The sequence below is a fragment of the Condylostylus longicornis genome, unplaced genomic scaffold (assembly GCF_029603195.1).
Source record: "Condylostylus longicornis isolate FDR11 unplaced genomic scaffold, ASM2960319v2 ptg000033l, whole genome shotgun sequence".
NCBI lineage: Eukaryota > Metazoa > Arthropoda > Insecta > Diptera > Dolichopodidae > Condylostylus > Condylostylus longicornis.
The window spans coordinates 749083-765855 of record NW_026578002.1 but is presented as its reverse complement, the minus strand read 5'-3'; the positions used below and the strand labels follow the sequence as shown (position 1 = coordinate 765855).

The following is a 16773-nucleotide window of genomic DNA, read 5'->3' as shown; positions in this document are numbered from 1 at the left end:
CTACATTTTTAAAACACTTCAAAAATTTAGAATTTCACATTTTAAATAATCTAAAAATATTTGCTGTATGCCAAACTGTATACGCGGTTTTTTTATACTTTAAATTTAATTTGTTTAATTTTCGATAAAAAATCTTATACGTTTTGCTTTATATATTGTCGTTTGTTTCATTATTTCATAAAATATTAACTTTAAATTTTGTATTATGTCTATATTAATTGAGTAATTTTAGTAACAAATATTATCCAAACTAAAATAATATTAAAATCTACTGTATAAAAAATAAATAAACCTAAATTAATTTATTATAAATGCATTTTAAATATAATTTTTCATACATTTTAAAATATTTTATAAACTGGGTACATCAAGTTGTCTTTATCAAATAATTTACAAAAAAATTGTACATAACATAAGGTTTTCGTTTAATTATAATAAGTTTGCAAGTTAATAATTTAAAGTTTATGTCAAATTATATTTAATAATATTGAAATATAGCTGGTTGTTTAAAATAAATTTTTATAAACTCCTTTGCTTTAAATGCTTATATATTATAAATTTTATATATACAATATTTAACTACTATATATGTTAAAATACAATAAAATTTTAAATTTAATTACAAAAAAAGCCTGTTAATATTATAAGCTAGCAATAAATAATTGAATATTTTCAAATTTATCTACGATAGATTAAGTACATATTAATATTTTGTTGACACCATTATTTAATTATATATTGTTATTTAATTTTAAATTCTAATTTACACTGCTAAAATTATTTTTTTTTTATTTTATTTGAAATATTTTTTTCTAAAATTATCGAAAGTATGTAAAAACATACTTAAACGTAAAAGTTATTTTTTTAAATTTTAATAGCAGCAATTAGGTTTTCTGCTTGTTCTTTTCGACAAAATAAAAATAATTCTGGTATAAAATTTACAGGACTTTAAATAAATTTGTTTTTTATTTTTATATATTTTTTTTTTGATTATCGCATCACAGTTTAAGTAATCAATAAGTTTCTCATGCTTTCTGTTAGCACGCATCTCTCAGCTTGTTTGCTGTGTTAAAAGATTTACTAACTCTGTTCTATCCATATTGTTCAAGGTTTGCATATCAACACCGATTGCAGTAGCTACTGCCTCGATGTCTAAACCAAATGATGCTAATAATTCTAGAAATCTCATTTCCTCCCCAGTCAAGGGATTAGTTAAAGTTGGACAAGAATAATTGCATTGCGGCCAGCTACATTTTTCTAAAAGTCGTAATGAACACTTTTTCGGTTCTAATATGACTTTAGCATCATCACCTTCAGTAAATCTTGAACCAAATGATAGTATTTCTTGATCTCTTCTATATTGATGTCTCAATTGCTCTTTTCTTTTACGTTTCCTTTTTCCATTTCCACCGTTTTTATGATGTTTGCTATTTGGTGAATTTTCTTCAAAATTCTCCTGAAGCTTGTTTCTTTTTTTATTACCACCACCATTTTTTTGTGTTATATTAGAATTCCTATCAAAAATACCATCAACAGTTTTTAATTCTTTTTGTGACTCCCTTAATTTCCTATGTTTACGTCGACGTTCATTATGACGACGTCTCTGTTCACGTTCTTCTTTTGTTAATTTTTTTTGTTCACCATTATTTTTATCAATTCCTTTTTTATTTTTTTTTTCAACTGTCGGACTAGTTATTATTGTTCCATCATTTTGCTGATTGTTATTTTGGCGATTATGTTTTTGATTATGACGTCTTTTTTTGTCATTTCTTTTTGGTTCAGAATCTCTTCTTAATTTATTATGTTTTCTTCTTGTAGATTGTTCCCAGCATCTTAATGCTTCCGGTAGAGAAATGTCATCGATTTTAATATTTAACCAGTCTCGTTTTGATAGCACTGCGTGTCCAATACATGAAGGAGCGAATACAGCTGTCACATTGTCGAGTGATTGCCTCAAAGCACCGCCCATACCATGAATATAATCCCATTGCTGTGGTGTAACAGGAGCACCAACGTTATCAGCTCTCATTTGTGCTTCATCAAAAAGCCATTGAAACACAAAGAGTGGCGCTAAAATAATATTAAGAAAAAATTTAATAAAAATTAATGTAAAATAATTCAATTATTATCTTACATTTTAAAGTAGGATAAAGCCTATAACCAAAATAACATCTCCAAGGTTCATTTAAGTGATGTTTAACACATTCTTCAGGTAGTGAGCCACCCCACATTTTCCAACCTTGTCTTACACCTTCTGATGCTGCAACAGCACCAGGTGTATAAGGTTCCCGATCCAAAAACCATCCCGAATCGCTGACACCTCTTACAAGAACCTTAAGATTCTTTTCATTATGTATAAAATGACTAACTCTATCTAAATTCAACATTACTCCAAGACCACCAGCTGAAGATCCCACAAGAAGTAATTCAGAATTAGCTGGTCCACCTAATCCAAGAGGAATTAAATCAGCAATAACCTGTTTAATTATTAAAGAACCCATAAAACGCCAACCATCTCTTGTTTCTATTTGTGTTTTCGTTCCAGACCAAGAATCACTACTACAATATGGAACAAGAACATGATTTGCATTATGCCAATATGGATTTTCTTCAGGTAATGGTGATAATATACCACCAACTGGAATGAAATAATATCAAAATTTAAATAATTATATTTATTTGTATTGTATTCGTCATACCATCTCTATTTTCTGGCCATTGTGCTGATGTCATTAGATGACGGAATTTTAACCATCTAGATCGACATGATTTTATATCGAAACAATGCCAACCTCCTTCTAAAAACACTACCCATCTTTTTGCTCCTGGTGATTTTCTTAAATAAAAACCAGCTTGTGAACCGTCATTACAAGTTACTGTACGATTTGATAAGAAAACTCGCTTTAATGATCTATTTATGTCATTATTGGTTTGTGTTTCAACTACATCCCGTTGAATTGAATTACTTTCAATTGAAAATTTTGATGATTTTGTTAAATTTAATGTATTTAAGGCACGACATTCACAAAAATTGGAAAATATAAGCAATTGAAATATTACTGTGACACTTACTGTTATGAAAGTTGATACTTTCTGAAAAAGAAAAAAAAAATGGTTTTTGAAAATTTAAAATTTTGTTTTTAAATTGTTTTTTTTTTATTATTATCAAAGGAATAGCAATTTATAATAGAGTACAGTCAAATTTACTTAACTACACATAATAAAACAGTTATACAACTTAGAATATAAGTTATGAATAAACTCGATTCCATTTACCCTTAATGCGGTTCCGTGAACCTACAATGCACGGAAATTTAAAAATATTAGATAAATTAATTGAAACAGTGATTAAAGACATTTTTTTTATTTATTTCTCTTTTAAATTAATTGTTCTATTTATTTATTCTAAAATTATAAAATTATTAAAATAATTAATAAATTTCATTTAAAATTTATTAATAGAGAAAAATAAATATTTTTACAAAAAAACAATATTATTTTTTTGAAATTAAATCGTTTTCTTTTCAGTTGACGTTGAAAATCAACCTTTTGAATGAAGTAATTTCTAATTAGCTTGTAATTATTATCAGATATTCCGGCATTGTAAATTTGTTCTAAAGCTGCAAAAAGTCAAAAATTTCATTTCCTCGTTTTTTAATACTTTTCAGCTTTTTTTTTTTTTTAAATAGTGAAACGCAGTTAATAGCATAAACATACATTCATGCATACATACTTAAATTTTTATATAAAACGAATTGTTATTATTATTGTTTTCTTTTATGCTTTATCTTTTTTTTTTTAATATTGTTTTCGGTTTTTATATACTTCGATGTGTAATTGTAGTTGTTGATATTATTGCACGTTTATTTTAATTGTTTTTATTTTGTTTTTTTTTGTTTTTTCTTGTTTCTTGTTATAATTTTTTCTCTTTATCATTTTCTGGCGGCATAAAATCTTTGAAGTAATCGCTGAGCTCCTTGCTCGCGTTCTGATCAAAGAGATTCCGCTAAAACAGCATGTTTACGTTCTTTTGAATCTTCAGGCAAAATCATCATCATTATTATCACTATCATCACTATAATCATTATCATCGTTATTATTATCATCGTTATTATTATCATCGCAGCACACCGCACGGCAGGCATACTTTTTAAAGTAATATATAGAGGTATATATACAAAAATTTTATGCTCATATAATATATATGAATATCGATATAAATTTTTATGTGTTTTTACAACTATGTATAAATTTATTATATCTAATACAAATGTGTGTATAACAGATATTGTATTGATTATTATTAATACATATATATCTACACACGCATGTATATAAATAAATAAATACAAGTATATTTATTAAAGGTATTGTATTGTAGATTGTTTTTGATTTTTGTAGATTTTATTATTGTTGTTTTTATACGTATATTAACGTTTTTGTTAAGTTTTCTTTTTTTGGAAAGATTAATGAGAAATTAAAAAGCTAGCTGTTGCATATATATATATATACATATATATGTATATAAATATGTACATTAATATTTTTATAATGTTTTATTTTAGGTAAAATACAACAAATACCTATGCATATTCTACATACAAAAAAATGCACATACATTCGTACATAATGACGTATACATTTATTTTATATATTTTGGATTCCCATTAATTTTTTGCTTACGACCCAATTTTCGAAACGAAAATTTTTGATGACCCACCGTTGTATGCATGTACATACATACACATATATTGAAAATACTTATGTATAAAATTTAGAAATACATTTAATTTTTCTATTATTTATTTGTTGATTTAATTGTTTTTTTAATATTATATTTAAGTATGTAGGTAAGAAGCGATAATTTTTTTTTAAATTCTTCTAGATATCTATAAAAGCATTTTAAAATTATAACAAGTATACTTTATTGATATTAAATTTAAGATTTTTTTATATTTTTAATTAAGTAAGGATTTTAAGATATCGTTTGCTGAATTCTTAAGTGTCCAATATCAGAAATAACATTGAATAGCAGTATTATAAGCGGTCATAATGGTACATAAAATTGTAATGTCTACGTGTTATGATATCAATCGATTTTCAAGTCGATTGTGTCAATATTTCAAATAATTTTTGATTTTTTTATTTAAATTTGTCAAAAATTCATATTATGGAGATTTCCCCATACAAGCTGATTGAGCTAGAAAAAAGTATAGCAAGTATTTTTTCCATATATCTGGGTATATCTAGGTGGATAGAACAATTAAAATGTTACTATCATATGAATTTTAGTGATATATTGGACACATACAAAAATTTTTTCGAGAGTAAAAAGAGATATCGAAATGGTGATAAGCGCATCATTTCCATTGCTTCCACTGAAGCTCTCATTTCTTTTAAACCAATTTTAATATACAATTTAACATTATAGCTGTTTATTAGTAGCGTCAAAGAGTTGACATTTGAGTGCCAAGTCAAAATTTAAAAAAAAATTTTCCAATAAATTTTCATTTAATCGCCATTTACTCATAATTCAAAATTTACTTCCACAAATATACCTATACATACTCAGCTAATATTAACCTATTTTCAACTTATTATTTGAAAAATCTCTAAATATTTAATACATATTCCTATTTAATATTTTGTAAAAATGTTTAATTGGTAATATTATAGAAATATTTTGGATCATATTAAAGAAAAACAAAAAAAAACAAACAACACAAAATATCCTTTTTATTTTGAAAATTTTTGTTATATAAAATCCAATAAAATCAGGGACACATAGAAGACATGAGACAAGCAACTAACATGCGCTCAAGCTCATATAAACAAAAGAGAAAAATTGAAAACAAATAAAGAAATGAAATCAAACAAAAAAAAAAAGAAATGATCTTCAAAGTAAAATAAGAATAACAAAACAAAACAAAAAAAGAAAATCGTAAAAAGAAAAACCGCGGTATTCCACATATAAAGTTTATAGTGTTATTTAAGTGACTCGTGTTATTTATGAATTTATACTGTATATACACACAAAAATAATAAAATTTATTTGTACTATTCACTTGATTACTTATTCACCAAAACACATCCATATATACTTACAAAACATTTATTAAATATATTTTGTGTTTATATTTGAACATGTTTTTTTTCTCTTTACTACAATTATTTACTAGATTTTATTTATAATATATACAACCATATATTTCATATGTATATATATTGTGCACATAATATAATGTTATAAAGCTACTGGGGTTGAGTGATTGATGGACTTTCCTTAAAGGCATTTTATTTCTAACAATTTTTTTTTTTTAGTTTTCATTTGGTTTTTATTATCTTAATTCCACATTTATACACTTACATATTATAATATCTTGTGTATGTTTGTATATACAATGAAAAATCAAAGAAAATCCGATGGTATGTATTTTTTTTTTTAAAGAAGATAATAATATGTAATGGTGTTTATAGATACATCAATGTAATTAGATATAATTTCAGAGATAAGTTAATGGTTTAGTTTTTCTTTTTAAATACATATATGTAGCTATATAGCCTCAAAATATTTAAATAGTTTTTCAATCATTCATTCATGTTTATAAAGAAAAATAATAAAAAACAAATGTATATATAGATATATATATAAAATAATGAATATGTTTTGAATTTACAAGTGCATGTGAATGTACATGAAAATTGTATGTGAATACACTTATTCCTTAATTTTAAGCGTATTATGAAATTTTCATAAATATATATGAATTTATGTAATAATGCATTAATGAAATTAATATTAAATATTATGATAAATTAAATAACAAGAGAAAATAAGAATGTAATTGATGATATTATTAATTAAATTAACTTATTCCGCAATTCAAATTATATTGCTGAATAAATATAACTTTGACGAGATCTAGGTTTAAGGAAAACGTCCTAGTTTATCAAAATTTCATGTAAAATACTAAATACAGTTACCCTAATGCTAATCTAATAACTATCACATTGTCTTATTCAGCAATTAAAATTATATTGCATCCGATCACACCTATAATAGATTTATTATTAAATATGTGTATGTGAACATTGTTTGGGAAATTAAGAACAAGGTCGATTGTGTTCTTATCAGTTCAGATTTTTTCCATTGGTGTCCAAAATTGAAAAGATTTACTTTTTTCAATTGAATTTTATTTTTGATTTTTTTTTTTTACAAAATTATATTAATTGCAAATTTAGAAAAAAAATATTGAAAAATATAAACGGAAATAATTTTTCAAAACTATTTTGATTTGAATTATGGTCTTATAACTTCAAAAGAAGAGAATAAATCAAGTGATCTATGTATGTCGGATGTATAACTTAAAATCGGAAGTATTATATTATTTATAAATAAAGCGAGAAATGAAATAAATACATTTTGAGAAATAATTTTACATTTTTTTCTAATTAATGGTCCACATTTCCTGTTAATATAACGAGATCCTAGATAGCTATAACAATTAATAAGTTAAGTTTTAAATATTTTATTTTATTTACTTGATTAACAATTTTTACTGATCGTATATCAACCATATTCGGTATGGTTGATATATACGATTCATTTTCAGTAATTCAAAATTTGTTTGTAGACTACGGGCTAATTTTTGTTTAACATAATTAGTTTAGAAAACTGAGTGTATCTATTTTTAACGAACGATAATTTTATTATTATTCCTAAACTATTGAGTTTTGGACGCTTGTTTAAATTTAATTTAATTACTGAAAATTTGACAAATGGTTATAATTAAAAAATTAAATTAGTCTTTAACATACAACCTGATATCGAAATCGCGGTAATATATGTATGTATATCAGGAGAAAATGCAACAATTATCATTTATTAATTGAATTACATAGTAATTGAGTATTATTGCAATAGAGGTGAATTACGTATAGTAATTGCGTATAGTAGTTAGTAGTATTACATAAATTCCGGAGTATAATTTCAAGTTTTTTTTCCGAAGACAATATAATTTCTTAATTTTCGGTTAATATCAAATTGAAGCAAAATTTTTTTCATATACATATATACAAAATGTAGTTCAGAAGCTATTACACACAAAATTGCATATGTATAGGCGCTTTTATGCATACATGATAATTTTTTCGCAGGGCTGCAGAAACAAGTTTTAATATATCAGAAAAAATAATTAATTTTTAATTTTCAGCATTTTAATTTCAGTATTTTAGTCGAATTTAGTCTGAATAAAAATTTAAAATTTTTATCGAAAATATATACATATGTAAACATTTGAATTAAATAAATAAAATTGAAAATTTTAATAAATATCTTATGTACATTATAAGATATATGGTTCAACTTAAAATTTTTTTTGTTTTTATAATTTAAAATTTTCATGTTTAAGTTTTAAGATTTTCAATTATACGTATATATATATATATATTTCTTCCTGTTAATCTAAAATTTATACCCTGCTGGGACATTCAATTTAAAAATAAAAAATTTATAAACATCCCCATAAATTTCACGTATGTATAGAAAAAAATTATTAATACATTTTTTTAACATAAAAGCAGGCTAAATCATATACATACATATTATGTATATAGCAATTAATATAAGATGCCGCAAGTAACATTGAAAGCACTCGTTTACACCACCGTTGGAATCTCATTAATTTATTGTTTAATTCAAATTTTATTTTGTTAATTTATATTGGTAACATACCCATGGCGTATTTATCGTATTATACATATATTTTAAATTTAAATTTGAACTCCTTTTTGAAAAGATGTTCGATATATATATATAATGGTTATTAATTTTGGTACCTTACAACAACAACAAAAAAAAAAACTATTTATAATTTTCTCATATATTTGATTTAATCAACTAAATAAACGTAAGCAGTTAAAAAACAGCGGCACGTAAATTTTATGTAGTATTGCAACCCCGTTTCGTGTCTCACTGGTCTTGTTTATTTTGATACAATTAGAAAAATAATAACAAAAAAAAAGGTATTTTTCTTAGTAATTTTTTTTTTTTTTAGATTTTTCTTAGATTGTTTGAAATTTGTTTTTGTTTTTTTTTATTCTTATATTTTATACTCACAATTTTCTATTTTCTTTATCATAGTTTTGGTTGTTGGTCGTAGCAACAAGGAAGAAACAAGTGATATTGATGTATGTAGTAAAGAATTATAGTTTATAGGTGATGTTAAGTCGGTTTCTTTTGATCTTTTCTATTCGATATTATTCGAACAAGAATCTTTACATATATAGGTATACTAAATCGTATACTGTACACTTAGTCAATATGTATAGGCTATAATCGCCTTATATATTATATTATTGTATACAAAATTTAAATATCCGTACTGTATACTTATATAATATGTATGTTACATACATTGTATGTATGTATGAAAATACTATGTTTATAATTTATCAAATTGTGTCTATTTTTTTTCTTTATACTTTTGCTTCTATATATTCTTTTTTTCCGCTCTATATTAAAAATAATACAAAAAGAATAAAAAATAAAATATAAATTTTTTGTTTACGCGTTATACAAAATCCTTATAAGATCTAGTTTAAGGCGCCATTTATATTTATAGGGAGCAAAACAAAACAAAAAAAAAAAAATTCAGTAATTTTATGTAGAACTATTTACATATATGTATATATATATATAAATTAAACGTATGTACATATCTAATATAAAAGTATAAAATTGTACAACATGTTGATGTTGATTTAAAATTAGAACATTTTCAATAAAAACAAAAATTGTTACAAAGTGTTTTAATAGTTTTGTGTTTGAAATAAGTTACATTACACTTTGCAAACTAATTTAAATAGAATTTAGAAAAAAAATGGAAATTTTATAATTAAATTTATAACAAATTCCGGCATTTAAGATGTTGCTCAATTATCTTTGCTAGTTTTCATAATTTTCACTTAACTGCTTAAAAGTGCGACCATCAATGTTAATATTATACGAATATCAGAATATTTGCATAGCCGTTTGCATAACGTAAGGCGACTTTGAAATAGATTTACTTGGTTCATCAAAAATAAAATCGAAAACTCTTAATCTAACAATAATTGCTATTTTATAATTAAACCTCTTAATTTTTTCATATGTAACGTGATATTATATATGTTCATTTTACTGTTATAAAATTACAATTATAATGATATTGAGTTATAATTATCGTTGAGTTGTGTAATAAAACCTTTTTACGGTGCAATTTTGAATTCATTCAGAGCTTCATAAACATTACAAAATTTTCAGTATTCAAAATTTCAGAATCTTATTTTGGTTTTGCTGACAACAAATCAATTTTAATATTTTGTCCTCATTTTTCATCTGTTATAAATTGTAAAACTTTTTTTTAAAATTCTTTAAAAAAAATTGTTTCTGTTTAAAAAACCTTACAGAAATTAGATTTGTGAGATTTCAAAAATTTATGAATTGAACGACCTTTGATGATGATATATATCAATATATATTTGTAATATTATGGATGTACTAATTTAAATTTACAAATTTTTAGGCGACTCTCTACGCCCAATTTCATATTAATTTTAAATACTTGTGGTTTATTTAAATATAAAAATAATATATTATGTCAAATATATTCGGCCTATAGTTCAAATAATTTAAAAAATTTTTGCAGAAAAAAAACTAAATTTACACATACTAAAAAAACAACAATTCAAATTTAAAAAAAAAAAAAAAAACAAAATTAAAATTTCCTCTAAGTACCTGACCTCTTTAGATTTTAATTTAATAATAATAATAATGTTCATATATCCTTTAGATATGAAGAATAATAATATTTTAAACGACGACGATAAAAACGAGAAACAAAACAAAAAACAAAATGCAAGAAGAAAAAATTGTAAATATTTTTCTGATTTCTTATAACCCTTTTTATTTTTTCTTATTTTGTTTTAATACAGGTGCATGAATTTTATTTTATTGTAATTTTTGTTCTTTTTTTTTTTTTTGAGTTTTTGTTTTGTTATGAGCCTTCAGGACATATACAACTAAGTAATAATCAACTCATATATTAACTACTTACAACTTGTATTACGCATTGGCAGTAGTGGCTTAAAAAATTATTTCCATTTAATTCATTGATAGCCGCCCTTTGGGAATTATAAAACAATATAAAAAAAAAACAACAAAACAATAACAAGCAACAAATATAAAATGCAGTAGAGTGCGGTTAATTGTATTAAAGGATTTTATAAAATAAATAAGTACAAATGTATATACGTTATGTTCAGGTATATACAAAGTATATACTACAATTTAAGTAAGATGAAATAAGTACCCATTTGTATATATGAACAAAAATATGTAGTTATGTATTTATATGGTTAATAAAAAAAAAAATGGATAATAAAAATAATGAAATTAATTTAAAAATTAAGAAAGAAAAATAAAAATATAAAAAGTAGAAATGAATGTGTTCTGCATTCTCTGCACAAAAATATCTGAAGGAATATAAACATATATAAATATTGAAGATATATTCGTATATACACACAATAATACTGGCAAATGTATATGTAGTTACTTGAAAGTAAATTGCTTTAAAATTTATAGCGATCGTTAATAAAATAAAAAGGAGATTAAATGTATAGAAGTACAAAAGAATTAAAAGTAATCATTTGTTAATTGTGATTTTAATTTTATTAAAATTTTTTTTCTTTTATTAATTTTCAATTTATTTATTTTATTCTTCACATAATAATTGTAAAATTTGAAATTTGTTAATGCGTGTGTTAATATTATGAACGTATTTTGAATATAATTTAAATTTTGTCAGAGTATATACTTGCATACCATAATAAACACAATAATCAATAAAAAATCCAAAAAAAAAAAAAATAATAAGAAAAAATTGTTTATTTACCCCCATTTTTCAATTTTATCATTTTTTGTTTTTTTATTATTTATTATAAATTTATTAAAAAATTGTTATCCACATAATTTTTTAATCTCAAGAATTACATACATATTAATATTTTTATTATTTAATATTGTACATAATATTATGAACACGTGGTTGCATGTCACATAAACAAGGGAGAAAAACAACGACAAATACAAATTGAAAAAAAAAAAAACAAAACAAAAATGAAAATCTACAAAAATAGTAATAAGAAGAAAAAAGAAAGAAAATACCCGCCTGTCACATTTTTTGTTTTGTATAAAGTTCTTTTGTATATTTTGCTCTTTTAAAATTTTCTCTTGTTTTTTATTTTTTTTATTTTTAACATACATACAGGGATTCACCTTAACAGGTATTGCATTTATATACACATGTATATACATATCTACAATTGTATGTATACATGTATTTAGGCGCTAAAAACTTTCCTTCAATCAAATACGAAAAAAAAAAACAAAATTTTTTTTGTTTATTTTTTTGTTTTTTTTTTTTTGAATAAAAAATTGAAAAAGAAAAACAATAATAATAATAAACAATAAAAATTGTAAACTTCATGAAAATACTCTCATAATTGCCGCTAAAGCGGTATATTCAACCATTATACCAAAGTTATAATAATATTAAACTATTATACTGCAATATATGTTATATGGTATATACATAAGTACTTATTATACCTAACAGCATATTTGATATACACACATAAAATGTACGTCTGCATAAAGTGACTTAACATTAAACTATATACTTCTATACATACATACATATATACAGAAAAATAACATGAAAATTTAAAAACTATAAATGCATATGTGTGTATGTATACCAATGTATTAAAAAAGAAACAGAAAGAAAAAAGAAAAAAAAAACAAAAGAATAAAAGAAAAGAAAAGAAGAAGAAAATAAAACATTTAAGAAAAATATGCTGCCAGCCAACAACAGGTCCAGCACAAGCCATAATGTGATAAAAAATGCAATTTCACTGGTAAACGAGAATTTCATAGTAAGAAGAAGAAGAAGCAAAAAAAAAAAAAAAACAAATTGAAAAAATAATATAATCAAAAAATAAGAAGAAGAAAGGAAAATAAAATGAGAAAAAGCATAAAAGAAAAAAAGAAAATAAGAAAACAAAAAGTAATTCAAAATGTGCCGACAAAAGGATAAATTACGCCATTTAAATAAAGTCAAACTGATTTTTTAGTTCAACTTCTTAAAGACGGTTTTCTTTTAAGTCTATGGCTGTTGTTGTTTTTTTTTCTTGTGCTTTTCTTTTTATTTTTTGTCTTTTATTTTCTTATTTTTTTTTTTTTACTTCTTTCCTCTTCTGTTATTTCTTCTGTTTTATCGTTGCTGTGTTGTTATTATTTTTTTTGTTGTTCTTTTATTATTATTATTTTTCTGTATTTTTATGTTTTGTTTTTATTTTTTTTTCTGTAAAATATGTTTTTGTGTATAGTGTTGTGTGTATGATATGTTTATGTCCTATTATACGATAGTATAGCACTATTTTTAATAAAATACTTGCAAATTTTTTTTTGTTTTGTTCTTTTTTTTTTAAATTGTACTACATAATATTATTATTTTGTACATATATTTAACATACTTTAATGTAATTCACTTTATAAATTTATGCATAATTACATTATGATATAAATTTAAATAGGGTTATATATGGCTTTTAGGCATACATACATATATTTTCTTAATATATCTACTTGCATACGATATAAAAATTTTAACGAATATTCATGATCAAAACAAAAAATGTACACAAATTTTTGAATTTTTCGGAACGACATTATTAATTAATTATTTGTTGAATTGTTTGACTGAAAATTTGATTTTATTAAGGAACTAAATTTAATATATTTTAATAATTGCTTATTAAAAATAATTTTATAAACACAAATCTTGCTTTTCTTTATGTACACATGTTTTGGAACTCGCATAAATTCATATTTATATATATTAATATACCATTCATTATAGTTCTCATACATAACTCATAAAACAGAAAAATTTTTGCAAAAAATTATTAATACATTATTATTATTTTAGATAATTTGTGTTACCCATTTTTACGGATCCAATTTTCAAGAGAATGCTTACTTTAATTTTTAATTTTAATTTTTACCTTATGTAGAACCAATGAATTGTTATTAATGTCCTAATATTAAGTTTATTTTATTAGCTGAAAAATACACCTTTTTTATAAAACCTGGTGATAAAACGACGAAGAATTATACTTGAAATTACATTATACAAGTGTTATTTTCTTTTAAAATTTCAAACTAAATTTTTTAAAATTAATACTCATATTATGAAATTTAAATTAATTGTTTTATTTGTATTGCTTAATAATAACATATTGCCGAGACCTGGTCATATTTAATAACATATATATTACAATATAACAATTCAATAAAGTTATTGAAAAAAATTTAAAGCTTAAAAACATATCTGTTTCAATATAATTGTTTCAAAAATGAATATTTGGAAAAGAAGTAATAAGTTAAGAGCGGCCGAGAAATGAGCTTGATCCCTGTACTCAAATTGCCATTTTTTTAACTTAATTCAAATCTGTTATTATTTTTATTCTGCTTTTTTGCAAAAATACTATAAAATAATTTTTATATATGGAAGCCTATACATAGATGTGGGTAAGATCACCCTGATTAATACTTTTCATAAAATTTCACGTAGAGAGTAGTTTAAATTAAAGCTTATTCGAAAAGTAAATAATATAAAGATTTTGTTGGATCCTCTAAAAATTCCAGAGTAAGTAATTTAATTTATTAGTGCGATTTAAATAACATTAATAATTTTATACGAAAATTATTAAAGGAATAGAAAGAAACTTCTTATAAACAAAAAACTTTAAAATTAAATTTCAATTCCATTCTATACAGAAATTTTTATTCTATTATAATTAAACTCTATATTGAGCTGACGACTTTTTAAAAAAATTGTAAATCTTACCGTATATTTTAAAATTTTAGTCCTCATGTTTATTTGTAACATTTTATCTGTCATAATTTTGAATTTTAAATTTTAATTATATTTATTTTATATAATTATTTTTTTTTTTAAATTCAATTATAAAACAATAATTTCAATATCCAAAAATTAAAAATCCGAAAATAAAAAAACTTTTCAACAAAATTAAAATGTAAAAAAAATTTTTTTTTGTTTTGATGCAATTTTTTTTTTTAATTAATCAAAAAATAAGGAATTATAATTACTTATACATACATACATACATTTACTATTTCTGAGAATATTAATTTTTTTTTATTGTAATTCACAAAATTTCACTCGCTTCTTTTACATTTTATTTTTTTTTTTATTTTCTCACTGTTATCATATAAGATTCGATTTTTCACTCTTTACGATATTTAAAAAAAAATTTTTTTTTTCGTTTTTTCTTTTTATTTAAACCAATTATTTTAATAATAATTTTTATTTATTATTTCTCTCTGTTTTCCTTTTACCTAAGGATAATTCGTAAACGATATTGTATTATAATAACCGGAAAATATAACCGAAATACTTTACAATCCATCTCTGTCAACTGATCGACACGAAATGAAGAAAAATCGACAAAGACTTTACATTTTTACTTAAAAACTTTACTTTAGTAGCGCACCATAAAGAAAAACTCAAAACAATATGAACAAAAAAAAAAATGAAAAATAAAATCAAAAGAATACCAGAAAAAAATAAAACAAAAAAAAAATTGAGAAAAAGTAAAGAAAAATAATTTTAATGTTGTCGTGGTAGTCGTAAATTCAAAATCAAATCTTTCGTATAAACATAAAAATAAAACAAAGTACAATATAAGAAGAACAAGACCTTTTGATCAGCACGGTGAACTACAGATTTAAATGTTACAATGAAGGTACGAAATTGACAAATAATTAAAATATAGTTTATTTTAAGAGCTAGGGTTGATCAATTGATGACTCACAAGATAATTTTCAGCGCATTCAGCGTTCTTTAAAAATAGCTGTTTCCATTCAAAATATTCTTCTCACTTGTATCCTAAAAACCAAATAATTTATTTTCATAAACTGACAAATTCTCTCTTTCCTATTCATCCATTAATTTAACTAGACCTATGAATTTTACGACTTAGAGCTTTAATGAACTATACTCATAAGCAAAGTAATTTTATAAATAGTTCAAAAGCAAAATTAAAAATGAAAGTGGAAGAAAAGCTAATGCTAAAATTATTTTACATAAAAACTTCTATACTACTCACTCTGTATTCGGTGGAAAAAAATTAAATTATCAAATTTGTATGATAATAGCAGAACATTTCAGAGTTGGCTTACATTTTGTAAGTAAAAACAAAACTTCTTAATCTGCATTTTCAATACTATAGTATTATTAATAATACTCTGAATGTAATGGGTTTGTTAAATTACAAAACTTAAAGGAACCGCGAAATTTAAGTATATCCTGAAGAAGCTGTACAGTAAAACAGAAAATAACAGATTCGTATCAAACAAATATTATAAGAAAGTCACATTTCCCTTGAACAACTGGAAGTATTTTTTTTTTTTGACAAAAATGCTCACACCTTATACTTACTAGTACCCATTATATATTATATTATACAATAGTTATTGCACACTTTGTGAAAGGCAACAAAAATTTAAGGAACCGTTAATCATATTTTCTGAAAGTACTGATTTCAAATCACCTACCGATATTTATTGCGTTTATAAAAATATGGAGCAGCTTGCAGTTCCGAATGATGAAACGAATGCTTTTCGAATGCGTTAAGCATTCTCAG

At 23.0% G+C, this 16773-nt stretch overlaps 1 protein-coding gene across 1 annotated transcript; it reads right to left on the bottom strand.

Annotated features, from left to right (window-relative positions):
* Positions 1 to 947: 947 nt before the first annotated feature.
* Positions 948 to 14981, bottom strand: LOC129608620 (palmitoleoyl-protein carboxylesterase NOTUM). Its single transcript, XM_055520254.1, has 4 exons — positions 14955 to 14981; positions 2700 to 3093; positions 2135 to 2638; positions 948 to 2070 (listed from the first exon to the last, which is right to left on the bottom strand). Exons 1-4 carry the CDS (start codon positions 14979 to 14981, stop codon positions 1052 to 1054), a joined length of 1944 nt encoding a protein of 647 aa, XP_055376229.1. The 3' UTR covers positions 948 to 1051.
* Positions 14982 to 16773: the final 1792 nt, after the last annotated feature.

Bases quoted from the DNA above. Each gene is read 5' to 3' on its own strand.
- LOC129608620 (XM_055520254.1), bottom strand. From the start codon at position 14,981: ATGAGGACTAAAATTTTAAAATATACG. The intron at 3,094-14,954 runs GTAAGATTTACA...TTTCTTTTTCAG, and splicing joins CTAAAATTTTAAAATATACG to AAAGTATCAACTTTCATAAC. The intron at 2,639-2,699 runs GTATGACGAATA...ATTTCATTCCAG, and splicing joins ATGGCCAGAAAATAGAGATG to TTGGTGGTATATTATCACCA.